The 27,879-nt window shown below is 53.5% G+C and overlaps 1 protein-coding gene across 1 annotated transcript in view; it reads right to left on the bottom strand.

Annotated features, from left to right (window-relative positions):
* Positions 1-511: 511 nt before the first annotated feature.
* LHX4 (LIM homeobox 4) overlaps positions 512-27,879 on the bottom strand; it is a gene marked incomplete at both ends in the record, with an annotated part of 42,478 nt that continues 15,110 nt past the window's right edge. The window contains 5 exons of the mRNA XM_082654329.1: positions 512-906; positions 3,066-3,237; positions 3,639-3,793; positions 8,397-8,599; positions 25,199-25,370. Of these exons, the coding sequence (XP_082510455.1) occupies positions 512-906; positions 3,066-3,237; positions 3,639-3,793; positions 8,397-8,599; positions 25,199-25,370 (1,097 nt within the window). The remainder of the gene's footprint in view (positions 907-3,065; positions 3,238-3,638; positions 3,794-8,396; positions 8,600-25,198; positions 25,371-27,879) is intronic.

The raw sequence follows: 27,879 nt of genomic DNA, 5'->3' as shown, positions 1-27,879 counted from the left end.
ACCTTTAATAAGTGACTTTTTATTTTGAAAATTAGGGTTCAATTAAGGTGGTCCAGAAATCACTTTTATCAATACTCAAGGGCCGTGATGCCTCTACCTCAGAAATCTCGGTTCTGGTGAGAGCAGTGGTTCGGGGGGGCATGACGAGACACTCCAGTTGGAGCAGAGTTCCCAAAGAGCAAGGTGGCCTGACACAGTCATGCCGTCAACCAAGCACTGTGCAGCCAAAGCCTGTAAGCAGGGCGGGGAAGGAGCCAACAAGCCAGCACCCTAGCGCTCTGGGCTCTGTGCCCCTGTGCTGTGTTCTGAGACGAGGCTGCTCTCCCACCACTTCCCAGGAAAACAAGCCCTAGTGGGGTCCCGCGACCTCCCCGGGATCGGCAGAGGACTTCCATTGAAAATAATGGAAATTCACATTGGCGCGCTTTTGATCCTTAAAAGGCAAGTCTCTTTTGATCCTTGAAGATATTCTGTCAAGCCAGAGGACGGGTAGGGTGGGGAGGAGAGGTGCTTAAAAAGGAGGATGATCCATTTCATCGAGCCAAGAGGCTGGGCTAGTTGGAAAGTCGGGATAGCCTACACTGCTTCCTGTGGAGATGTCAGAGGTGGGTCCCCCAGCCATGGCTCTCAGCGTCTGGCTTACTCCCTGCCCTGCATGCGCAATGAGGCCCAAATTACTGTCCACCGTGTAATCCAGCCCATTGAGCAAAGGAGCGTGGGATGGCAGGGACGAGATGGAGGATGGAGACTGGGGGATTCCATAGGGGCTCCCATCCCTCAAGTCCTGATAGGATTGTCCTGTCCCATCCATGGAGAAGCTCCCATTCATTAACTGTCCGCCTGTAACGTCCCCCACGTTGCCATAAATCCTATTGGTGTGGCCAAGTTCTGAGAGAATTTGATCCTCTGTGGACAAAAGAACGGAGATTTATTGTCAGCCGCCAGGACTCCGGTGGTCCCCTGTTCTTCACAACCTAGGAATACACACGACCAGGAAAGAAGCCCAAGCATGAGCCAGACTCCAACACGTCAGCCTGGCATCCAGAGACTGACCCACATCAAGGGGAAACAACAGAACCCACACCTGAAGAGACCAAACGCCCAGGTCCCAGAAGACTGGACAAATGTTTGGTGAGTTTGTTGGTCCCATGTGTGCTCAGGTACGAAGATGGCTACACTGAGGAATACGAACGCCTGAGGTTTGGGAGGTCGTATGTTCTCCACATCACAAACGGAAGAAACTCTGTGCTAACAAGATTTCATCTGAAAGTTTTCAAGCTGAGAAAAGTGCTTGGTTCAGTTAGTTGGGAAACAAACAGGCCCATGCGGTCAGGGGGGCTGAGGACCTCTCTAAGACGTGTACAAAAGCCTTCTGGTCTACCTGGGAAAGAGGTTCAGTATTAAAGTGCTTGGTTTCTCTGTCTACCAATAAGCTCTTCACTGGGGACAAAGTATTGGACTGATTAAGGCAAATGACCTTCTTGTTTTATGAAGAATTTCATTAAGGGGATCTAATGGAACCTTTGCCACCAGGAAGAATTCCTCTCTCCGACCGAAGTGAGCAATTTTAGTCTTAAGAAAAAGAAGATTATATAATTACCTGGAGAGACCAATGATATGTCAACCTGGGGACCCACCTGCACCCAACAGAAAGGAGCTATGAAACAAGACTTAACAATCCTGTATGTTCCAGACGTTGATTTCAGCAGCTTAGAGGAGATTAAGTGGCTTTCCCCCTCCCCCGCCAAGAGGCCTGGAAGGTGAGCATAGGGCCCTTGAACCCTCCCCAGGGCCCCACGGGCAGACCTCTGGGCTGGGCTACAGTCCTCTCAGGACATCACGGTCCTGGCGGGCAGCTCATGCCATCTGCCGCCCCACAGACTTCCTTTCTATTCCCACCTGGGCCTGTGCATCCATTCCTACCAAGGCCACCCCTGAGTGGACTTCAACACCCATCCCTTCTGACGACCTGCCCTAGGCTGTCCCTCACCCCACCCATAAAAATGAAGAGGGGGAGGGGAGTCATGCCCTTTAGAGGGGGCAGGGGTTGAAGGCTCAGCTCCACTGTAAAACGGCCATTACCTGGCCTTTTGCCTACACCTGTCACCCCATGCGACCAGGGCCCTCTGTGGTAGCCACGGCTCCCTAAAGGGGATGGTCGTGTCTTCCAAGTGTGAAAATGTGCTGAGCTTTCCCCAAACACATTCCCAGTCAGTTGTGTTCATGGATCCCCAAGAACACTGCGAGGTGGGCAAGGATGTGGTTATTCCCCATTTATAGATGGGGAAACTGAGGCTCGAGAGAAGTGAATCCGTTTGACAGAGCCATAACCGGAAGCCAGATTTCTGATCCCCCAGCTCAGGACTCTTCCCTTCGCCCCACAACAGAAGACCTTCCACATTTGAGGACTCATTGCATGAGAACCGTTACGGCTATCTGCAAACGACCGAAGGATCCAAAACATGCAGCCATTTGCAACTTTGCTGATGCACAAATTTGAACATAGCGCATGCAGCAAAGCGCGTGCGCTGGACCGGGTGACAGGAGCGGTGGGGGAAGGGATTTCAGAATGAGGCCGGTCCCCACCTCACGTGCGCTCACAATACTGACTTCCCGGGGCAAAGGGCCCGTTCAGCATATCCTCCCACCGCCAGGAGAGGAGGGGGCTCACTCTAGGGGGTCATGGGAGGGAGCCCAGTGCCCCGGCCAAGGGGAGAAATGCAGGAGGGGGGGCTCAGGGTGCAGGCAGAGACACAGCTGTCCTGCACAGCTGCGTGGGCTGGTGAGGGAGCCCCGGGCCGCAGGCAAGGAGGGGAGGCCTTGGGGCCCATGGGCCTGGGAACCCGGCTTCCATGTGTCTGCAGCAGAGCTCTGGTTTCCTCTGCCCTGTCCCCTCTGGAAGGGCCACTACCCTTTCCCCCCTGCCCTTTACCCCAAGTTGCAGGGAGGGCTGTGTTCGGGAGGGAGGTGGCCAGGCCTCCAGAAAGACCCCTCGTGAGCATCGGGGATGAGTTTCCCAGGGGCCTCTCCTAGGGCCTGGGCCTCGCCCCGGCAGCCCTGCTCACCTCGGAAGCTCAGCTCACTGTCACTAACCCCACAGTCCTCTGCCGAGCTCTCCTTCTCCTGTTTGCTGCCTCCCCGGCTCCTCTTGACGCTCTTATAGAACTGCCCCCAGCGGTGCCGCCCCGCGTCCTTCTTCAGCCGCTTTTCCTTGGCCCTTCTGTTCTGAAACCAAACCTGCCACACAAGCACAAGGGACAATCTCGGGGGGCGTCCACCACGAATCCAAAGCCCCCAGGGTCCCCGAGACAAAAGACAAAGACCGAAGCCTCAGCAGAGCTCAGGGCAAGGAATGGGACGTGCCCACCACTCCCCCTGCCTGGGCCTCAGAAATCTGCCTCTGATTCGGCAAATTAACGGGGCTTGTGGCCCTGAGCCCAACTCCCCCAGGGGATCAACGACACCGCTGATGAGGTGCCATGGGTACCACTCCCGAAGCCTCCCTCACGTGGAGGGCACAGATGCAGGGACCCGCAGGACAGCCTCCACCCCTGCCCCAGGCCCGGCCTGGGTGGCGCCGGGCCTGGGATTCCCGGTCAGCAAAGGAGGCCCGGGGGCCAGGGTGGCTGGTGTCTCACCTGTACGACCCTCATGTCCAGGCCTGTCTCCGAGGACAGCTGCTCCCTCACATGCCGGGCGGGCTTAGGGGAGTTCTTGTAGGCGTTCTTCAATGTCTCCAGCTGCTTCGCCGTGATGGTGGTCCGGGGTCGCTTAGCTCCGGCCTCTGAGTCATCTGCAATGAAAACCACTTCTTACTGGGTCCAGCCCATCTGGAGCAGCTGGGTCTCAACCCGCCTTCCTCCTCTCCCCATGTAATCTTGCCTGCTATGGCCAAGAGTGAGGGAAAATGGGGGAATACCAAAGGGGCGTGGTCCCAAACCCCAGGGAGCCCACAGGCCCTCTGAGTCACTGAAAAGTGAGGACCATGTCCTCCTTGCCTCAGCTCCCTGCCAGCCCAGCCACACAGGGGCTTTCCTCAGACTGAAGGTGTACCATTCCATGCGTTTCCCCATCATGACAAACACTCTGACTGGCCAACCATGTGAGTTACTGCCAAGGCTGCAAAGGTGAAGGAGTCAGAATGAAGTCTGTGCTCTGGGCTGCCCCAGACGCCTGCCCCTCCTCCCATCGGGAAGGTCCGTTCCCCCAGGTCCCACCCACGGCTTCGCTGCCTTGCCACAGCCCTGGGCTCATAGCAGGGGTGACCTGTACATTCACTATTCACCTAAGCAGTGGTCATAAATTATGGGTCAGAGCCCACTAGTGTGTTGTGAAGTCAATTTAGTTGATCGCAAACTAAGAGAGGAAATAAAATGGATGGGATGGAGTGAGATGGGATGGGCTGGGACGGGATGGACGAGGCAGATGAGAGCGAGTATTGTTTCATGAAACTTGATCAATGCTTGCTGTATGAATCTGTGTGCTGAGCTGAAACATAAAATGAGTCTCTTACTGTAGATCATAGTCAACATGTTTGGAAAAACACTGGTCTGAAGAGTGTTCAGGACAACATGCTGATTGACCAACTGTCTTCAGTGGATTTTGAGCATCAAGTTCCTGTGGGGCTGTTTATTCTCAGTCAGAGTCAGGCACAGAGAGAGGCACTGGGTGTAAGTGGTTTGCTCCTCTCCCAGCACTAAGACTTACTTCCGTTCTCTGCCTACCACCCCCGGAGTCAAGCAAGAGGGAATGGGCAGCTGCGTCTGGCCCTCTGGGTTCTTTGTGCCCCTCCCACATGTGTACTTTGAAGGGGGTCTGCTCCATGCCTATCTTCCTACCTTTCTTCCTTTCCACCCAAGAAAACCCTCTCTTCGGAACAACAATAAAAACAGCTAATGTTTATTAAGTGTTTACTGTGTGCCTGGTGTTGACCTGAGAGCTTTATGTGCCTAGGAGCCTCACAACAATTCTAAAAGGTTTTTCTTGGAGTCAGAAGACCTGGGTTCACCATCCTCATTGAGTGAGTGCATGGGCAAGTCCCCTCGCCCCTCTGAAGCCTGGGTGGGTGGCACGTTTTAGGATTAAGTCATCCTTAATGACATGAAGCCCAGGCTCACACTACGATCAATCGTGCACACAGCGGAGGGGGGACAAGGCCCCCAGTCCTCTCTCCTCCTTGGGCCGTTTTCTTCCCCAGCAGAGCACTGTCATCCTCAAAGCCCACCACTCAAGTCCCTCCCTGGGGTCCTGGACACAGGACCAGGAGGAAGGATTCCAGAGCCACTGAGGCACACGCACTGAGGAAAACCTCCAAAATTCTTTAAATTCTGTTGTTAGGAATCACTCCCGTCTGCCCGTATTTATAGAGATAAGAGCATGACAGAACTCGATGCAAATACGAAACGGTGCACTTTAAAAATATCCATACGGTCTTTACGTACAAAATTTGAAATAATGAAACCACCAAAAATTTTTTCAATTCATCGAGAATTGCTTAATTTCAAAATAGGTTGGCCTAGTGCATTAGGTTGGCCAGATGGCAGCGCCACTGGGACAAACCCCTGTCATCCTGGGTTGGTGGCCCCTTGGTTCCGCATGGCTGGCTACGTACGCGGAACTTTCTTCTTGTGATTATGGGGACTATTATGCTGTTATTTTAACATTCACTATTATTATAATTTAAAATCTTTTTTATATCCTATAACAATATCATCCAAGTATTCATTAAGTAGCGGTGGCAGTGCTCGTGCTGAAAAATGTACCCGAAAATCAATAACTTTGGTACGGAAGTTAAATGTGATAAAATGCTATGAGGAAGGCCAAGCAAGACCATGATACCCTAGGCTGTTAATTTAGGAGAGAGCATCTGGGAGAGACTGAGATAGTGCTGAGAAAATAAAAAGTAGCATTAAGGCAAAGATACACTTCACTGGTTATGGATTTATGTGCTCCCAGGATACATGCCCGCCCCTCGACTTTTTACATTAATTCTTATGGGAAAATTAGTCTTAAAATATGTTAGTTTTGAATTATGCAGGGTCTCCTAGCACTTGTCCCTGGCATAAAATGCCACCTCATTATATTGAAAATGCAAATATCCAGGGAGACTAACAAATGAACGAAATCATTCACACCAAGATACAAATAGCTGATATTCAGTCTTTTGGGTAGCATCAGCGAGGGAACCTAAGCCTCAAAGAGGGTTTAGATTAGCAAGGAGGAATTAAAACATAAGAAGAGAGAGCCAAATGCCCCACAGCAGACCAAGGCCCCTGCTGTACCGAGGAGCACCCAGATTTCAAGGGATGGAGCGGCCGCTGCCTCACTGACAGCCAGAGGCAGGAGGAACGGACCAGAAATACTGTGTAAGCCCCAGCTGCTGGCAAACCTACAACAGATCTCACCTACTGTTTGCATTTCTTTTCCACGTTGGTCTCTCCCTCGTGGAACGTCCCATTCCACAAGTGTCAGCCTCTGGAAATCTCAGGACGCAGCCCTGTGTGACAGGTGCTCTGACCCACCCCTATGGAGCTGAGATGCCGAGGTTCAGCCAGGTACACAACTTGCCGGGGGAACCCCCAAGTTAGTGCATGACCCGGCAGAGATGCCCACCAACCTCTGAGGCCAAATTCGGTGTCTTTCCACCATCCTACAGAGGTCCGCTGCGAGGCAAAGCATCCTCGATAAAAGCGTTAGCCCCACTGGGTCATTCTTGCCTCCCCAGCTGGTCTCCCCTTTCTCTCGACCCATCCACAGCAGCAGTGGACGCCGGGCTGCACGTGCTCAGGGTCTAAAGGAGGCCTCTGACTGCGAGAAGCAGCCGCTGGCCCTGGGGGTGGCCTGCATCCTTGGGGTCTCTGGTGAAGGGCATCAGAGTCGCACAGGCAGCTTGGGCTCTCTGAGTCCATCTGCGCTGAGGGTTTATCCCTAATCTTCTGTGACACCATAAGTGACTCCAAAGTAACTGCACCGAGTGAGTTTTAAGGGGCCAGAGCAGATTAATACATTAAGGCAAAGAGCCTGGGAGCAGGCTTGCAGAGGCCCCAGAAAGAGGAGAAGAGACTGAAGGGCGGTCCATGTCAAACGCCAGAACTCTGGGGGTGGGGGCAGAAGAGAGAGGAGGCCCTGCCGAGCTGTCCCTCCCAGCCTGAGCTCGGTTCCCGCGGCCTCACCAACACAAACCCTTGAACTGCATTCGTTAGCAAAAGACTAATTTCTCCATGCATTGATCATATCTATACAATATATATGTGGGGATCGACGAAAGACCTGGAAGGAGATACATGAAATTGTTGTTCCTTTGTTTTTTCATCAAGCCCAGAGCCGTCAACAAAAGTGTTCCGCAGTAACAACCTGAGTCGAAATAAACTCTAGTCAAAGGCAAATGACCTTGGATGTTTCACGAGTTTGTGCGCCTGAGATTCCCAGGTTGACTTTGGCCAAATGCCATATTCGGAGCCAGGGTGGAGGGCACAGCCGTGAGTGAGAAGCCTGAGGGAGGCTGCAGGAGGTGGGGAGTCAGGCTTGGCTTTCCTGAGGGGAGCGCTGAGGAATGGCGGGGAGGGGTCCAAGCCCTCTCTAGGCCCTGGGAAGGCCCAGGAAAGACCTAGGGCTGCCCAGGAGCAAGGCCTTGGAGGGCAGGAGCCGCTGCTGCCCAGGTCGCCCCTGTGAAGGCAGGCTTTCCAGGGTGGTTACTAAAGGCTGGGGCCCGACATCAGCCTCAGCCTGTGCTGCGAGCTTCTGTGCAGACCGTGCACAGGGCCCTGAGGTGGCCAGGGAAGGGTGGCGGGGTGCACGGGAGCAGATGGTTCAGATGGTGGGGTCTCCCTGAACGAGGAGACTGGCTGAGCATCTGCTCCCATATGAGGGGCTTGGGAGACACAAGAGTCATCACCCCTAAGGCCCTGCCCTCGAGAAGCCCACAGTCTGAGAGGGGAAACACAATACAGTTAACTGAAAACCGAGCTGACCCGTTCCAAGGGTGACCTAGGCCAATGCCAGGGCTCCTGCTGACCGAAGCCTCTGAGGTGCAGAGGTAGATGTGCACCCCGATATGTGAAACTGATGAGCAGCTCCACTGCAGACGGAGCACCCTCCCAGCCCCGCCCCAAGCGAGGGGCCTCGAGATGATGGGCACAAGGTCCTCAGCAGCTCCCGAGCCAACGTGCTGGCGCGCGAGACAGGCAGGCGCTCAGCGGCCGGAAACCGGTTGATGCTTCCGTGGAGCAGCAAGTGCCAAGGGCTGGGGGCTGGGGGTTCCCCCTCCCTGCAGGCATCTGGGAAGGTTCTAGAGGAGGCAGGGGGCGAGCAGGGCTCCGAGGGGTGGGCAGCCCGGACTCAGGCAGGACAGGGGGCACGGCCGGCACGGAGGCCGGGGGAGGGGCCGTGCTGATTACCGTTCTGCTTGGCCGTCTCGTAGTCCTCCTTGCACACCAGCCGTCCGTCCTCCATGAGGTAGAACTCGTCCCCCGTGGCCAGCTGCCGGTTACAGATGATGCAGGCGAAGCAGTGCAGGTGGTAGACGAAGTCCTGCGCCTTCCTGACCACCTGGGTCGGGGGGATGCCCTGCTGGCAGGCCGTGCATTTTGTGCCGAAGCGCCTGTAAGGGCAGCGCGGCGTGAAAAGATTAGAGCGCGGCAGGGAGGCGGGGTCTGGCTTGCGCGCACTTTTCATCTGTCCCTCCCCCACCCCACCACTCCGGGGGGTCCATGGGCCTCCACCCCTGGGCCACCCAACCGTCCGATTAACAGCTCGTCAGTTCACGCAGGGCTGTAGGATTTTCCAGGTCCCACTGAGCGGGCAGTTTCGCCCTCTGCCTCCTGGTTTCTTCAGCTTGATGGTGAGAGGCCTAGAGGACCAGCCCCACGGGCAACCGTGTGCACCCATGTGCATAAAGCATCAGGTGAAACGCCTCTTCCCGTGCTCCCCACGGGAGACGCCACACGCCAGGGTCCACACGGGGCTCCGGAGAAATCACACGTCGGCCGCAGAGCGGGCCTCTCACGATGGGTTCTCTCTCCTGCCTCTCCCCTCCATCCAGCAGACACCAAACCCTCCGTAGCAGCCTCCGTCCCCTTCCCACGCACAGCCCCTGAGATGTGAGCCCGGGAATCTGCGTTTTATACCCCTGCCACCATTCGAGGTGCGGGGCCTGCAGACCTCAGTTTGAAAAATGCTGCCTCAGACCTCTTCCCATCAACCCCTTTCTGGAGCAGCACTGAGGCAAGAGGAAGGTGCCCCACCACCCGGGCCCAAGGTTGGGAAAAGAAGAGAAGTAGACTCATTGCAACTATAGTCCAGCTGGGTCATTTAAGCCCCGTTCCCTGTCCTGGCCATACACACCAGTGGTCGTAGAGGCCAGAGGGGAACTGGGGGCCAGTGCAGATGTGACGATGAAGCGGTGGGTGCGTGGGGGCTCTGCTGCAGGAGGGAGGTGGGAGGGTTAGGGAGGAAGGGGCAGAGTTTAAAACAGCAATCAACCTAATTATTCATGACATTTCACACAGCAGAACTTTATCTTCTTCAGGATGAAAGACTTTGCCTAATGGATCTGGGGAAGGTTTGATTTTAATGGTCCTTTTAACTAATGCTTATAGGCAGCCTGATTTCCCCTGAAAGGACAGTACATATTTCATCCCCATTAATACCAAATAAATTAATTATGGTCATGGCTATCATGATGAATCCCAGATTAATGCAGAATGATGGGTCTCTTGTGCAGTAATGATACCTGCCGGGGGCTGCAGGGGCCTGGAGCAGGCACGGCCAGCTGCGGCTTCAGCCCCATCCCGGGGGCATGGGGTCACAGAGAGAAGTGGGGTTCTCTAAGTCTAGATGGGTAACCCCGAAAAAGCCAGGAGCGTGGCCCCAGGGACTGCTCTTCTGAGACGAGATCTGAGGAGGGTGTCGGGGTGTGAGGGCCTGAGCTGTTTGGCTCGGAAGGACCCCAGGCTTCTGAACTCCTGGAATGCCCCCCGGTTTTGTGAGGACGGTGGCATGCATGGAAGAAGGCCTCTTTAGAGCAGGGGTTCTCAGCCCAGAGCTCAGGACGGGCTCTGTCAACTACCCCTGAGTTTTTTCAAAACTGTGCATCAGGAGGGGGGGCCTGGACTTTCAACAAATTTTCAAAGGGTTTCAAGGGTTTCATCAGATTTCAAGTCCAGGACCCAGAAAAGTAGAGATCAAGTTTGTTGAAAAATAAATCAGTGAATAAAGAACCATGATTTTAGAGATTATGCAAGGAGATGGCTAAATCTGAGAATGGAGAACAAAGTCTACTGTCAGTCCTAGATGGTTCTGAACCTCCCAGAGCACAGGTGAGAACCAGGCTGCTTCCACAGCTGCTGTCTAACCATGTCGCCTGTATTAGAGAGGAAGGCAGGCAGGCACCCAGCTCGTGTGTGTGTGTGTGTGTGTGTGTGTGTGTGTGTGTGTGTGTGTGTGTGTGTGTGTGTGTGTGTGTGTGTGTGTGTGTGTGTGTGTGTGTGTGTGTGTGTGTGTGTGTGTGTGTGTGTGTGTGTGTGTGTGTGTGTGTGTGTGTGTGTGTGTCTGAAGGACAAAGAGAAAGGAAGCCTGTTTATGTGTTACTAGAGTGTGTTTTCAAATTGCCTGTAGTTTGCTATCCAGTCCAGGCCAATTCACAAAGCAGGTGTTCAAAATGAAACAATCCTGCTCACTGCAAAACCCTCCCAAATACACCACCGAAACCCAAGGGTCCAAATCCTTTGCTGCAAAGGCTGGAGCAGAAGCAGCTCCAGAGAAGAACTAGAATGTTCCAAAAAGCAAGTCCTATTTTGTGGCCGAGTCACGGGGTGGAGACCGGGGGTGGGGGCAGGAGGGGGGGTGGGAGGAGGGCTGAGCAGACTCCAGAACAGAGTGGAGACCCTGCAGCGGCCCCGCCCACGGGCAGGGCCACATCCTCTCCCCACTAAAATGCAGGCTGTGGCTTTCCGTAACCAGAAACCTAGTTGACACCAGAGCCCCAGAGACATGAAAGATAACGAGGGTATAAATTTAATCTACATACCGACAGTGATTCATGCGTGAGGGTGGCAAGTGCACAAGAAAAATGAAAAATAAATGGACTTTCCCACCGGTGTTTTTTAGCAATTGAAGCAATTTTCCTGATTGTGGGATTTATACCGATGGTAAGTGGAAGTTGCCCCTTATTATCCCTCTCCCCTGGAGCACGGCCAGCGGGACCCTCAGCGAGGGGACTGCATGCACCCCCTGGGCCCACAGGGCTCTCCCAGCATGGCCCAGTCCTGAGGGGCTCCCCACCCCAACTTCTGGTCAGAGCCAGCGAGCCCAGAATAAGGCGCCGTCCTGTAGGGCTGCAGATGTGATGACGACACTGTCCTGAGTGTCCAGATCTCAGACCAGCCAGAGTCACAGGTGAGGCAGCCACGGCCTGGAGAGGTTACACAACTTGTTCTGTGACGAGCAATAATGAGACGACCGCGGCTAAAACTCCCGGGTCCAAAACCAGGTAAAACTGTGAACCTGGCTGCGCCACAGAACCAAGAGTCTAACCAACCTGACCAAATCTGCAGGATGCTGGGGGCGGGGGCCGAGCAGGACACTGGCCAAGGAAGAGGCTTCCGAGGAATTTTCTAGTCAGCATTCCCTTCGTCCTATCGCTGAGCCCCTACCGTGTGCAGGGCCCTGCCCGCGCGGGTGCAAACTGCACTGGCCTTGCTCACCAGAAGGACAATCTCTCTCTGGTCAACCCTGCCCGCTAGGCCTTCAGGGACGGCCGGTCTCCCCGGGGAAAGCAGCTGGAGCTGATCCAAAAGACAAAGAAGACACAAGGGAGGACTTGCTCATGGCTAACGTTACTCAGAGCAACGTCACTGGCTATGCTCTTCTCTCTGCCCAACGAGCAGCAGGCAAGCCACAAAGACCCACCGAAGGAGTGAACGAACGCACGCAGGGAGGAATGAGTGCACGAACTGCTCCTTCAAGCACGTGTCCGAAGCAGGAGGGGAAGGGTTAGCACTCACCGTAATAACTGCAGCTCCCGGCAAAAGCTCTCCTAAGAAGGGAACTGAACCCCCCGGTGAAATGAGGCCCGAAGTGTACGAAAACATAAACTTTCCACCCCACTTTGCTCTCATCATTGCACTCATTCCACAGATGTCTCCTGAGTGCCCAACCTGGAAGGCGGGGATTATGATGCCTTCTGACAAATGAGAAACTGAGGCTCAGATGGGGGAGGTGCCAGCCTCGGCTCACACAGGCAAAGAGTAAAAAGACCAGGATTTGAACTCGGTGCTTCTGACGGCACAGCTGGCGCACGGTGGGCATCAAAGGCAGCAAACATCACGGAGCAGCCAGCCGTGGTGCCTCTACTCTGGACTGGAAGTGGGTTCCAGGGGCCCTGTGCCCCTCAAGCATCCCCAGCTGCTCTGAGCCGCTGAGCACGCGGCTCCCCGGCCTGCGATGCGGGGCTGCCCCAAGAGCTTCCCCCGCAGCGTTCACCTCAACACACCAACTGGTCCTATCTACACCTTCCTGCACCTGTAGCTCAGGTGTGAGGGGCCTGGGCTTCCGGAAATGCACCAGACGTCATGGCTGACGTTCAGGGGCTGTCCCCGACCCTGGGAACAGGGCCAGGCCTGTGTCCTTGGCCTCGCCCTCTGCTCCATGCTCAGCCTGAGTTCCCTCTGCCCATTCATCTGTCCACCCCGGCTGCTCTCGACAGGCCTGCCTGGCCCACTGTCCACTTCAGGGTGTCTGGATACTGCAGGAAGGGTGACAGGCAGGCCTGGCAGGCACCACATCTTCTAGAAACAGGTGCATGTAAATCCTACACCACAGATGTTCCAGCACATTCCTGATTTTAAGTTCTGACCTACCATCAGGCCAGGTACCATATTCTGGTCACCAACACGATTAAAGAGCAGCTCCCGTTTACCAAGCACCTGCCGTGTGCCCACATGGTACATAACCTCACTTGATCCTCGCAACTGGCCCTCAGGCCACACCGCTACCTCCCCGGGGCAGTCATTGTCACGCCGGCCCACGCCCCACCCCGGGGCGAGTTTCCCTCCTGGGTCACTGTGGCTCTCACCGTCCCTGCTGCCATAATTCTCAGTGGCATCAGTGTCCCCAGAGTCCCTCCTGCCCCTGCCCTCTCGTATCCTTGACCTCTTCTCCTGAAAGGCATGGCCTCCCCCGTTCCTCAGCCACTCATGCCCATGGTCCGCCCCGGACCGTGTCACCAGGAACTGCAGCGCCTCCAGGAATAACTTCCAACCTTTGCACCGTCCTGTCCTTTCAGCTCAGTCCCCGCAGTAGCCCGACGCCCACAGCCCTGCAACCCAGCCCCTCTCACTGCCCCTCCCTCCCCTCGTGGCCTCACGTCCCCCCCTTACCCAGCAAAGACTCCGTGGTCCACCTTAGGAATCGCTCTCGCGCCCACACCCCGAACCTGTGCCCCGCTCTCAGTCCTCTGCTTCCTCCATGCAGCACCGGGTGTCTGACAGCGCCGAGGGAAACCTACCACCTCCCTGACCGGGCTCCCCTTAAACGCAGGCTCTGGACCTCAAGAGGGCCCGGGAAAGCACAGGGCACTTCCCTAGTGCATTAGCCCCCCCACCTTCCCATAACTTCTCTCTCTCAGGCCCCTCATCCTCCGTCTCAGCTGGCGGCCCGGCCTCCTATTTCCAGGAGAAAAACGGAGCTCTAAGCAAAGGCCTGCCAGGCCCTCCCATGGTCCCGTCCACACACACCCCCCACCCCCGCCCCGCCGCCGCTTGCCCAGGTCTCTCGGCTTCCTACAGCTGACTCGGCTGTGCTCCTGGTCAAGGCCGACCGCCCGCCTGGGCACAGAGTCCGCTCCTTCCTGCCTAATAAGATCATTCACCCAGCAACTGGCCCCCTTGCCGCCCACATCATTAACTTCCCCTCTCCACCACATCTACCCAGCAGCATACAGCATGCTATTATCAATAGTTCTGCCACTTACAAAAATAAAACCTCTCTTGACCCTACACCTCCTTGCATCTACCAGCTCTTTCTCTACTCCCCTTGGAGCAAAATCCCTCAGAAGACGGGTCTCTAGGCAGGGTCTCTAATGCCCCTGCTCTCAGTCTTCTCTTGAATCTACTCCGATGGTTAATTTCATGGGCAACCAGATGTTTGCTCAAACATTTTCCTGGGTGTGTCTGGAAGCAGTTTTGGACAGATTAACATCTGAATCAGTGACAGAGTAAAGCAGATTGCCCTCCTCAATGCGATGGGCCTCATCTAATCAGGTGAAGACCTGAAGAGAACAGAAAGGCTGGCCCTCTCAAGAGTGAGAGTGAACTCCCCTTGCCTGACTGCCGGGAGCTGGGACATCGGTCTTTTCCTGCCTTTAGACTCGAACTGAAATGCTGGCCCTTCCTGGGTCTCGAGCCTGCCATCTTTTGGATTGGGACTTACACCATCAACTCTCCTGGGTCTCCAGCCTGCTGACTGCAGATCTTGGGGCTTCTCAGCCTCCAAAATCTTGTGAGCCAATCCTTAAATTAAATCTCTTTACACACACACACCCCCCCACACACACACCCCCGACACACACCCTGTTGGTTGCATTTCTGTGGAAAACCCTGAATAATACACGCTCCAGTCAAGGTGCCACCGACATATCAACCCCAACTGCACTTGACCAGGTCAGCGCGGCCCTGGCATCGCTGAGTCCAGTGGTCAGGCCTAATCTTCCCTGACCTTCTACCACATCGGCCATCCCTCTTCCTTAGAACGCTGCGCTCACTTGGCCTCTGGACCCGACTCTCCTGGGTCTGCTCCTTCCTCGGACAGCCCCTCCTCCACCTCCCATACCTCTTCTCTGTCCCCCCCTACACCCCTAGGGATTCTACTTCCACCTCCAAGCCCAGACCTCCCCACCCAACTCCAGACGGGTACATCCCATGACGTCCTCAGCATCTCGACTTGGACGCCCAAGACCAAACTCCTGATCCAGATGCAGATCCCAGCATCTGTTCCTCAGGAACAGGAACATTTGCAATAGCATCAAAAAGAATCATCAAATATTTTAGGATAAATTTAACCAAACAGGTGCAAGACGTACACACTAAAAACTACAAAATATTTCTGAAAGAAATTTTAAAAGACCAAGACAAATGGAAAGATATTCTATGTTCATGGCTTTAAAAACTTAATATTGTTAATATGGCAATACTATTCAAAGGGATTTACAGATTTAATGCAATTCCTATCAAAATCCCAACAGCACATTTTGCAGGAATTGAAAAGCCAATCTTAACCCTAATTTCATGGGCAACCAGATGTTTGCTCAAACAAACATCTATTGCAAATGTTTCTGTTCCTCCAGTGACCTTCCCCATCTCAGAGAAGGGTGATTTCATTCTTCCAGTTGCTCAGGCCGACAGCCTCGGACACCCGCATCTGATCTGTCAGCAAATCTCATTGGCACCACTCAAAATTATGCCAAGAACCGGACCACCCCTCGCCGTCTCCACCACTGCCTCCCCAGCTGAGGCCACGCTCTCCCCTTGCCCACAGCTCCCCTAAAGCATCCCCTGGCTACAGCCCTTGCCCCACCATCTATCTTCCACACGGTGACCCTGAGTCGGACCATCTCACTCCCCTGCTCAAAACCTTCCAGGGGCTCCCCTCTCACTCAGAGTAAAAGCCAAAGTCCCCTAACTGGCCTCTACAATCCTGCACCACCCGGCCTGCTTCCTGGGCTCGGAGCTCTTTCCCCAGATATCTACATGGCTCACTGCTGCATTTTCTACAGGTCTCCCCTCAGATGTATCCTTCTCAGCGGGCAGTCCTTAACCACCTCCCCTGCACCCCACCCCAGCACTTCCTTTCCCTTCTCTAAAGCACTCATCTCCCATGCAGGTACTGTGCATTTCGTTCATTTATCGTATTGTCTTTTCCCCTCTCTAGAAGACGAGCTCCGTGACAGCGGGGCTGGATCTGTTTGGTTCACCAGTGGACCCAGCACCTGGAGCAGTGCCTGGCCCGGGATATGTGTTCAGTGACTATTTGGTCATACGTAGTGAATGACCCACTCCTATGGTATGCATTAATGCACAATTCCCCCATTTGTAGATGAGGAAACAAGTTCAGAGAGGGTAAGAAACGTGCCAGGGGCCTCACAGCCATAGACCGTGGTGCTGGGATTTGAACCCAATGTTCTTCCTTTCTCTGGGCCGCTGAGAGCAGTCAGTGGAAGCCAGCCCGGGCCCACGCCAGCCTCCCATGTGTAGGAGCTGCCACAGTGCGGTGCGCTGTCCCGAGGAAACAAAATACCACACAACTTAATTTTATGCTTTAATTGCTTGGTGGTGATTTACTGCTGGCCGTATATTTTTTTCCCAGTTGACACTTCCCTCCATGTATTTCTTTTATCTATCACCACACTTGACAGGTAAGTCGCTGATATTTACTGTTACTGTATGTACCAATATTTCCAACATATATCACCACCACAGCCATGTCACGGCACACAGAGTTCTGGCCCAGAACGGTCAGCCTTCTCCAGACATAAACGGGGGCCATATTTGGAGAAGGCCTGACACCGGAGAATGTTAGAGCCTTAGAGAATACGGACACAGCTCCCCCATACACATACTCACACATAAAGCTCCCAGGCCCACCAGAACTGCCCCTCAGGCTCTGCTTTTTGTTTTTAATATAATGTTTTTCTTTTCAACAAGCATTCAATATTACTTTGAGATGAATACAACGGGAAAAGCTTTAGAACCAGTGACCTAGTCCAACCTCCTCATTTAACACAGAAGCAAACTGGGGAAGCCCAGAGAGGGTCAGGGGCTTGCCCAAGATCACACAGCCCAGTTAGTGGCAGAAAAAGGTCGACAGCCCAACTCTCCCTTCCCCCAGCCATCCTTCCCCGCTTTCCCTGCTGGGGGGGAGATTTGCTTCCCAAGAGGCAATGGGACGTGTAGGATCTGACCCTCTTCTACGAGAGTGCAGCCCATCTCTCCTAATTTTTGTGAACATGCATTAAGCAGTCAGTAGGCACCAGGGGATTTCACGTGAGCTATTTCATTGAAAGCGTACAACAGCCCTTATCGGTAGCTATTATTATTCCCTTTTCACAGATGGGACAGGCTGCCAGCTGTCCCAACAACATCGTCCCTCCTTCCCACTCCTCTCCTCTAGGCACCTAATCGGCTCTCCTTACTCCAGACTAATTCTTCGCTGCCAAGGTGTTAGCCCAGCTGTCACCGAATTACCCTGTGCAGAAGGGCCACCTGGGATGCTTGCCACCCCAGACTCCTGATTCTGGGCCCAGAACCCACACTTTTAACAAGCCCCACACGGATGACCCCAGTACAGCTGTGGCATGGACCATTCTTTGAGAAACCCTGCGTAATGGACGCTCTTGGCCCTCTCACAGCATCTGCAGCTTGCTTGTTGATTCTTGAGCCCTTCAAGACCTAAGGACTCATTCTCAACAGTGGTGCGGCAGACACGGGGACAGGCAGCAGGATGGACGTTCGGGGACAGAGGCCCCATCCCACCCCCTCCCACCATACCCCCGGCCAGCCCGCTGCATGGACCCATGATGCCCGCCGCAGGGTCCAAGGCTGGTCTGTGGCTTCTCCGAAAGCGGCGCTTCCAGGGGCACCAACGGACCCCAGGAGCCAGATCGGCAAGTCAGAGACTGGCTCTCCCTGGACCTTCGTGTGACCTCGGCCAGAGAAACAGCAGGAAACGTGGTGGAGCCAGGCCACGGGTTCCTGAGCACTGGGCTCGGGAGATTCAGGAGCCATGGGGGCAACGTGGCCAAAGATGGGCTGCAGCAGGAAGGCACAGACTGGCAGAGAGGGGATCGAGAGGGGAAGGACAGCCGATTAGAAAAGCTTCCAGCGGTGCAGAGGTGTGGTGACAGGGGACGGAGAGAGGAGAGAGGCAGTGGGAATGGAAAGAGAGGCCCTTTGGAGGTGGGACCCCATGTCCCGGTACCTGAATGGCTGTGGGTGGGAAGTAAAGGAGGGAGGAGGTTGAGCCCCAGTGATTAAGAGAACGGGACTTGCTGCTGCCAGCTGGTGTGTTTTAAGCTGCCCCCATCTCCCATTCCCAGGTCACCCCATCCCTCTTTGCCTGGGGACCATGTTCCTACAGCCCAGATGCCATCTGACTCCCAGGCTGATTTGCAACTATTTGTTTCCAAACAGATTCTCCCAAGGCAGAAAGGTCTCCAGTATGCAGGTTCCAGAGATGTCAGGAGGCCTTCACTGAGAGCCTGGGCTCTGGGAGGGCGGGCAGGCACCGCTGAACGGGAGGCCTCTGGGGCAGGCAGACAGATAATCCCTGGACTCATCACAGCCTGATATACCGCCTCAGGTCCCAGGGGGAACTGCTCAGCTAAGTAATTGCTTCTGCCTTGATTACAGGCCTTTGCAAATGACTGTGGGCCTGGTCCCACCAGTGTTTGAATCTTACAAATGTCCACATGCACGGCTACTATCTGGACCATCTGATCGTTACCTTAAGAGGTTTAATTTGCTTAGCGAGGGAATTAGACTATAAACTATTCGGAAATTATGGAAAGTCACACGTCAAAGAGACCCTCCCCTTGTGAGATCTTCAAGCACATTTTGCTAGAGTGTGTGTGTGTGTGTGTGTGTGTGTGTGTGTGTGTGTCCTAACAGGTGTGTGGTTATCAAAAATAACAAGTGGCTCAGCAAGAACCTGGCCCCAGATGGGACCACAACCAACCCCAGAACTGAAGTGGCCTCTTCCTGGGGCAACAGAGTACAAGCTAGCTAGAGGCGGCCACACAAGCACAGGCGGGACCCTCCCGCCAGAGCTGGGAGCCCAGCTGTGGGAAGCGAAGGCTGAGGGCTGCGGTCACTGCCACGGAGCTCTGGACCACACAGGGAGGGATGGTCTCCTGTGGGGAAGACTCACGGCAGCTCCGCACACCAAGAGGTGGACAGTTGTTCCAATCACCTGACCTGCCATTGCCACTGGACAGGCCCCACCTCCCTCCCCAGGACCCCTGTCTGGCCCAAGGCCTTTTGTAGCCTCTGCCCCAGGACCCTCCTTTTCTCTTTTTTTCTCCTCCCTACATAGATATGCCACCACGGCCTTCATAGGGATAGCTGCCAATAATGACGGCTACTGAACACTTCATTTGACTCAGTCCTCACAGTAACTTGTGAAAAGTAGACATTTTTATTCCCATCCCTTTTTCGAGATGGGAGAGTGAGGCTCAGAGAGGTCTAATGCCCCAAATTCACACTGGGCCTGGATTCAAACCCAGCGCCTGCTCCCTCTTCAACGTCCACCTCGGAGAGAGGTTTCTGGGCCCTTATGGGCCCATCAGGCCCATATTGCCCGATGTCCTGTGGGCGTCTGCCCAGCTGAGGAATGGAGGCCCTGGTCACCGGAGTGACTGGCCCAAGGTCACTAACGAAGACCTGGCCAGAGCCAGCAAAACTACCCTGCAGCTGGGCCAAACTCAGAGCGTGCCGGAGCTGAAACAGGCTGTTCTGAACTGCGGGGATAAATCAGCAGCTCCCGGGCTCCCAAGGACGCCGCTTACCTGCCCCTGGCTGACAGCCGCCTGGAGACTGACCGGCTGGGGGAGGGGACACAGCTCCCCAGTGACAACGGCGCAGCAGCCCTCCATCCCGCTGGGTCCCCGCAGTGTCAGGCAGGTGAGGGCCTCAGGGGCAGGGAGACACCCCCAGAGTGGCAGTCACCCCAGAATGCCTCCGACTCTTCCCCACGGCCCCCTCTGGCAGGCAGATGCCAGCACACATACCTGGCGGCCAGGGCGTGGCTTGAAGCTCCCCTCAAGCCTGGGATGTTCTTAAAGGCTGTGCTTTGCCTTAAAAACATACACGGACTCTTGCCCTTTCTTTGGTTCTATAGCTGTTTGTTTTCATATTATAATAATCACTGGTTTGTTTCTCAAGTCTTCATGTAAATTGACATGGCATCTTTGTCACTGGCCCACTGCCATGTACCCTCTCCACCTGCCAGGCTACCCCCGCCTCTATCTGAGGAGTTTTGGCCTTTAAAAGTCATCTCAGTGGGAAGGTCTCAAAGCTGGAGGGAGCAGCGGGCAGGAGAGGTCAGCTCAGGCCCAGCCCGAGGGAGAGCTCTGCCAGCTGGTCCTCCATGGCCGCAGGTCAGGTGAACACATCCAGGGCCAGAAACCCAGAGATACAGCACCTAGCATGAAGCACCCAGCAGTGCTAGACACAGTTCACACACTATCTTCTTCCATTGGTGGCGCAGTGGTTGAGAGTCCGCCTGCCGATGCAGGGGACGCGGGTTCGTGCCCCGGTCCGGGAAGATCCCACATGCCGCGGAGCGGCTGAGCCTGCACGTTCCAAAACCTCATTCCCTTATCTGTTAAGAGGTGACATTCTAACCCACAGAGTTGCATTTCATAGCAACTCTGTGGGTTAGAATGTCACCTCTTAACAGATAAGGGAATGAGGTTTTCAGGAAGGCCTAGTCACTTGTTTGCTGACAACTTGTAAAACACAGGACAGGAATTCGGTCAAGCTCCGTTTGGGTTCACCAGACCACTTCACTGATAAAATAACTCCCCTTTGCGAAATGCTACTGTGTACCAGGTCTTCTAAAGCAGCCACCGTTAGCGTTCCCATTTTTCCTGCAGAGGACACTGGAGCTCAGAGACGTTAAGGAACTTGCCTAAGGACCCCAGCACTTGAACCAGTTCCTGGAGCAGAAAACCTGTTTTCACCACGCCTCAGAGTAAGGGAGCTGCCAGGCTCATCCCAGGACCAAATCAGTGATGAAAAGGGGGACCCGGAAGCCCAAATCCCAGATCCCTGCTCTCCCCAGGCTCTAGTCCTTTTGCAAGGAGCCAGGGATCCTCCACATGCTGGGTGCACAGACCAGAAAAGACCTGCTCAGCAAATGCAACCCAAGGAGCTGTGGGCCCCCTGGCTTGCGATTCAAATTGTAATAATCTTAGAAGCACGCTGTATGAGTCAACTAAGCCTCTGCTCTCAGGACCCAGAATGTTATTTCCTTCGGAGAAGGGGATCCAAGGACCCAAGAGTCAAAACAACAAACAGCAAAAATCAGCCAATGTTACTGAGCAAGACAGAGTTTAACAGCCCCCGCCCTTCAAACAACATAACAACCACAGAGCGCAACCTTCTGACAGTACTTCTTTCTGCCTGTGCACACACCAACATCGCCCTCTGCTGCCAGTCACCAGTACGACCATGTCTCACAGGCTGGAAGCTAGTGGGAGCCAACCTCCAGCTTTCCTCTCTGTCCCCCTCCCCCACTTTTGGGGTATTGCACACCTCCACCGGGGCACTCCTCACATTACAGTCTTGAGTCACAAAGCTTCACACAGAATAAAAGATGCCCCTGGAATTGTGCAAAGCAGTGGCCCTGCCCCTTGTTATAGGCAAAGAGATTTAAAATATTGATCCTGGAACTTAGAACCACAGTGTTGATCGGTGAGGTCAATGAATCCTGCCCTCTGCCTCCGAGCCAGGCTTTGGGGCAGATATCATAAAAGGACACTGCTTTTTCTTTTTTCTTTTTCTCTTTTACTTCAAGGAGCATAGAGAAGATGCCTCTGACCAGGCACTTGGATTTGCCCGTGCAAATCCAAGTGCACGGCACCTGCTGGCCCTCTCTCGAGGCTGCTGGTGGTGACACCTGCAGCCTGGTGTGAGACGAGGGAGGGACCTGGGCTGCCTGGGACTGCCCTCCCCTCCTGCCCCGCCTCTTGTTCTCTCTGCTCCCAGTGTCCCTCTGCACATGTGCCATCTGAAAGCAGGTGCCTGGTGACCTTTAATGAGCTGTAATGAGGAGCAGACCCACGCATTCTGTGACCAAATCACAGCCTGAGCCCCAAGTGGGCAGCAGGTCCCAAGACCCCTGTGGATGGGAGGTGAGGCCGCTCTGACCGTAGACAATTCTCCCTCTCTGTCCTCACCAAGGACTGTGACTTGCTATACCAAACCGTACTGCAGATGTGCCTTCCTGTACCAAACAGCCATGGTCCCCAAAAGCTGGGTGAGGCCTGACTGCCTGTAAATCCATGTGGCCCCCCATAGGGCCTCAGAGGTGCCCGATCTTCGTGTCTGATTGCCCCTCCATTGGCAGTGGGAGAATCACTTCAGTTTTCAATTTCTCTCCACCCAGCAGCCCCATCACAGAGGTAATGACCTGGTTTCAGCACTGAATATGCGGCCAGCTCCCCGGCTTTACAAGAGGATCCAGTCCTGAGAGTGGGCTACTTTAGGAAGCAGAGCAGTCCTGCGGAAGGAGAAGAACTGGGGCTAAATAACGGAGGCATCCTGGGCCTCTGTGACTCGCAGGACGCCAAGCCAGGTACGGAAGAAACTTGTCCCCACAGTGCGTTGTGAATTCACTATGTAATCTACTCTCTGTTGCGTCAAACCCAGCGATGGCCTGTGGGCAAGGCTCGGGGCCAGGTGCGTGGGGAAGACAGAAAAATGAGTGACTAATACGCCTTTCCTCAAGCCAACGGGGAAGATCAAACAGGTTTGTGAGGAATGAGCAAAGCAAGCAGCTCGTGCTGAGTCATCGGGAGAGACAAGGGGCAAGGTGGCCAGGCCACTGCGGGGCTGGACTCACCGTCATGGAAGGATGGGGAGACCTTGAGGGGGTGGACCTCATCCCTGGACGATGAAACAGCTGGGAAATGGGGCATCTTGCTGGGGGCATCGGGTACCCAAGGAAAGCAGTGAGCTGGATGGGAGGCTGGGCACAGGGTGGAAGGCTCTGGCGGCACAGTGCTTCTGGGATATTCTGTAGGCAGAGGGGGCCCTACCGAAGGAGCTGGGGTCGGGGTGTCAGGAGCTGAGCTGTGGGGGGGACGCTGGTCTGGTGGGGAGGTGTGTGGGCAGCAAAGTGTGGGGAGATGAGCAGGGACATTACTGATAAGCAAGGCCATGGAGACAGGGGCCCAGGGCAACGGCCTGGGTGAGTAATTGTCACTCGTATTTCTGGTCTTGGGCTAACGGCTCACAGGCCTGTGCTAATCCCTCCTTAGCCCATAGCCTGGGCTCCTCCCGGGTCTAGAGCGACCCTCTTTCCTTACCACTACTTCTCCCAAACCCAAGTCTACACTTCAGCTGCTGCCACCTCCCTTTCCCCCACCCGGAGGCAGCCAGTCCAGGTCCAAACATCAGATAGGGCCCTAGGGCAAGGCCGGGGCTCAAAGGAGCTTCTCTGCTGACAGAGCCCTAGGTCTGTGGTCCTGACAGGTCTTGCCTGAACCCCAGCCAGAATTCTGACCCAGGGACATCTCAGCACCTATCCTGGAGCTCACCGAGGATTTCCAAATAGGAGGATGATGCGCTGGCCCTGGAAGCAGGGACAGCTCAGCAAACCCCGACGGCCAGGCCCACGCTCCTATGTCCTCCTGCCGTCCTCCCCCCACGCAAGATGACACTCGTCCCATCCAGGGGCCCATAAGAGCTGCCATGGTGCTTGGCCACGGCATCCATAAGGGAGGAAGGCAGAGGCAAACGTGCTGCTGAGAAAGGATGTGGGTAGAGGGGACGGAACCACGTAAATGCCAAAATAAAGGCAACAGGGCGAGGGTCAGAGGTGGGGAGAGCACAAGGAAGATGGGAGAAAGGGGAACAGTCCACAGAAAAGACTTAGAGGAAGAAGCAGAGGCCCATCCCTCAACTGGAACCATCAAGGATTCATTGGGTTTGCCTGTGCTAGCTACTGCCCCACCCTCAGGGAGCTCAGACATGCACACACACACACAGACGTGTGCACACGCCCACACACACGCACGCACGCACGCGCACACACACACACACACACACACACACTCCCAAGGACAGAGCAGTGCTCATTTGACCAAAGTGTGATGGTGACAATGAGTGCTACCTTCCGAACACAAGCCACGGAGGCAGCCGCTGTGGTTACCAAGATCATCTTTAAAGTGCTTTTCGACTCATATTGGAGTAACCAAATTTGAGAATCGGAAATTCAAATCACTTATTCCCCGCAGTTAAGCCTTGGGGAGGATTTGTGAGAGATCACGTTCTGTGTCAGGACTGGCACCTCTCCCCATTTCTCCTCCCTGTCTCCAGAAAACACATCCTCTGAAGGGTGCACACCATCTCTCCGGGGCTTGTTCGTTTGTGCCCAGTGTGTCCCGGCGCTGGCGAGCCTCCCGGCAGTCCCACCACGCTCCACGCACCCCGTGGGCCACCCACACTGGGCTCTGTGTCGCTGACAGACACCCCCCACCTCCTGCTCTTGGCTTTGCTGTTACCAGCTGGCCCACGTCACTTGAGGCATCAGCCTAAGTGCCTCAGGTAATAAATTCTTGGAGAGAAGTCTCAGACTAAATGTCATGGAAAATAAATTCTAGGAGATCCCCTCACTTTGACCTAAAGTTCCAACATGATTTGTTTCTGATGGACCCAACCCCAGAATGAAAAATCAAGGACAGTCTTAAGAGCTAATACGCATGTATCAGGCAAGAATCCTAAGGAATTTACACATGTTGACTCATTCAAAACTAACAACCCTATGATTATCAGCCCCATTTTACAGATAAGCAAACTGAGACACAGAGAAGTTAAATAACTTGCCCAAGAGCACACTGCTAGTAAGTGAGTTCAAACCCAGGCAGGGTCTGGGCTCTAAACCGTCACACAAAACTGTCTCTTTGTCATATTTCCATTGAAGTTGATGACACTGTCTGAGCCTGGCTCAACCCCTACCAGGAGCAACACTTCTCTGAGACCCTAGGAGCAACCACAGAGATGCCTCTAGATTTGGGGCACAAAATTCAAAGTACCACTCTGAAAGCCGCAGGAATGATACAGCCGAGTGCCCTGGGGCACCAACTCACCAAGACAGAAAGAGCAACTCGTTCTAGGGTTTGCAGGGATCCTTTGTCAGCCACCCTGGAGAAGTCTGGCTCTTGCCTCCTGCTGGCTCCCCACCCATGGCCCTTGCAGAGCTCAAGTGAGGCCGAGATTCTGGGCCTCAGGGAGTGATGGGACCGGTGATCAAAAGGGGGCCCTCAATGAGGAACAGCCTCTCAGCACCAGGATTCACCCACCCCACCCAGGGTGGACCCCCGCCCACCCCACCCTGCCCTACTGAGAGCTTCCCCCGCACTGCATGGGGGAGGCAATTAGATCAGGGCAAGGAGAGCAAGGTGCAGCCCCCAGCTCTGACTTACTTGAAGAAGTCCTCCTTGCAGTAGACGCTCCCGGCCCTGGAGAAGCACCTGTCAGCTAGCTGCATCTGGCAGTCTGCACACTTGAGGCAGGAGCTGTGCCAGTGTCTGTCCAGGACCTTCAGGATGAACTTGTCCAGGATATGCTGGTTGCAGCCAGCACACTGGGGGATCTCTGTGGAGAGAGGAGAGAGAGGCAATGTAAGACTTCTGTACGGCACCACTAACCAGGTGCTGTTTGGATGTCTTCTCATTCTGCTTGTTTTGGGAAAGGACATGAGCCAAACCCTCAGGGCTGCCACATACAGTTGTACAGGTTGTACACTGCACAAAGGTGCCTGGTCAAAGGAGTAGGTTGGGACTGAAATCCAATCCATGCTTTGCTGGCCTGGCTTTGGGTGGCTTTGACCCAAAAGGGTTGCCTGTTTCTAAGAGCACCACAAGGCTAGCAGCATCAGCTAACTCCACTTTTGCCAGCTGCAATTCCACAGCCAATGGCCAGGAAGACCCAATAACATTCACCTTTATTTCTATGACATTTTCACTAGTGGGTAGAATCTGTGCTAAAAACCTCAGCCTCTAAAGTAAGCCCTGCCTAAGCATGGACTGAGAGGTCATCTGGCATAAAAAAGAAATGATATGTTGGGGGTGGGTAGTGACCAAAATCCATGCCTGAAGGTATTCCTGGAGAGAGAATCTCAGTATTTTTTTAAATTTTATTTTATTTATTTTTTTTATACAGCAGGTTATTAGTCATCAATTTTATACACATCAGTGTATACATGTCAATCCCAATCGCCCAATTCATCACACCACCCACCTTGGTGTCCATACGTTTGTTCTCTACATCTGTGTCTCAATTTCTGCCCTGCAAACCGGTTCCTCTGTACCATTTCTCGAGGTTCCACATATATGCGTTAATATACGGTATTTGTTTTTCTCTTTCTGACTTACTTCACTCTGTATGACAGTCTCTAGATCCATCCACGTCTCTACAAATGACCCAATTTTGCTCCTTTTTATGGTTGAGTAATATTCCATTGTATATATGTGCCACATCTTCTTTATCCATTCGTCTGTTGATGGGCATTTAGGTTGCTTCCATGACCTGGCTATTGTAAATAGTGCTGCAATGAACATTGGGGTGCATGTGTCTTTTTGAATTATGGTTTTCTCTGGGTACATGCCCAGTAGTGGGATTGCTGGGTCATATGGTAATTCTATTTTAGTTTTTTAAGGACCCTCCATACTGTTCTCCATAGTGGCTGTATCAATTTACATTCCCACCAACAGTGCAAGAGGGTTCCCTTTTCTCCACACCCTCTCCAGCATTTGTTGTTTGTAGATTTTCTGATGATGCCCATTCTAACTGGTGTGAGGTGATACCTCATTGTAGTTTTGATTTGCATTTCTCTAATGATTAGTGATGTTGAGCAGCTTTTCATGTGCTTCTTGGCCATCTGTATATCTTCTCTGGAGAAATGTCTATTTAGGTCTTCTGCCCATTTTTGGATTGGGTTGTTTGTTTTTTTAATATTGAGCTACATGAGCTGTTTATATATTTTGGAGATTAATCCTTTGTCCACTGAAGAATCTCAGTATTTTGAGAGAGTCTCCTGAGAGAGAATCTCAGCATTTTAATGAAATGCAAAAGATACCATCGATTAACTCAATCAACATACCCAACTAATATGCCTTCATGTACTGCAGACAGGAAAACTAGAAACTGCTTTTCCAGATTCCCTTGCAGCTTGGGTTCCAAAAGTGATTTAGAGTCTGCCAATCAGGTGAACTTAGAAGAGACTTGAATTCAGAACTGAGTTGAATGGAGCCTGCCAAGAGGCAGGCTCCCACTATGCCGGTGTGGATCATGGCAGAGGCTACAGGGTTCTCTGGCTTTAATGTCCTGAGCAATCATGGCAGAAGCAGCAACATTCTGGGGGCTGGGAGTTATTCCCAGCAGCTTGGTCCAGAACTGGCTCCACTGAGTTAAAAGTCATCTACTACATATCTGGTCATTGATCACTCTCCACTTAAATAGTGAAAGTGGATTCTGTTGTCTGCAACTGAACCTGAACCACTACTGCACCCTGTTCCTGTGCTGGGTGACTTCCTATCCAAGGTCTGTTTCTCTGCCATCCCATCTCTACCAAGGGATTGCTCAGGGGGTTGATAGTATTTTGAGTCACTGAATTAGTTTCAAAATGGTCAGGCTTTCACAGCTGGATGAACAAATACTGCTAGCATCTCTAGCCATTTTCCCTGGTCCTTTTCCTCAAAAAAGGGAAGGTAACAAATGTTAAGAACAAAAACATAAAAGTGCAAGCATTTGGCCTCCTGTGGTAGCCTCGTGATATAGCATGTCATGAGACTGGTAACCCTGGGGTTTCTCACCTCTATTATAAATAGCATTTTTGCTAATTGTTTTTTTTACACACCATCTTTCCCATCAGAAGGTGAGATCCTCAAGGAACAGGAACAGCATTTCTTTCTCAGTTTTGTATCATCCGTGCCTAGCACAATGTCTGGCACACAAGAGTAACTCCACAGATATTTTTCACCAAATAAATTACTGATCAAATCCTCTCTAAGAAGCTCACTTGAAACAGCTCTTCACTAGTTTTTCCTGCACACCCCAAATGTCAACAAAAGTACTAAAACCAAATCTCTCGTGAGATTTCATG

The sequence above is a fragment of the Grampus griseus genome (genome assembly GCF_964374135.1).
Source record: "Grampus griseus genome assembly, chromosome: 1".
NCBI classification, from domain to species: Eukaryota; Metazoa; Chordata; class Mammalia; order Artiodactyla; family Delphinidae; genus Grampus; species Grampus griseus.
The sequence above is the reverse complement of the archived record's forward strand: the minus strand, read 5'-3'. Positions and strand labels throughout refer to the sequence as shown.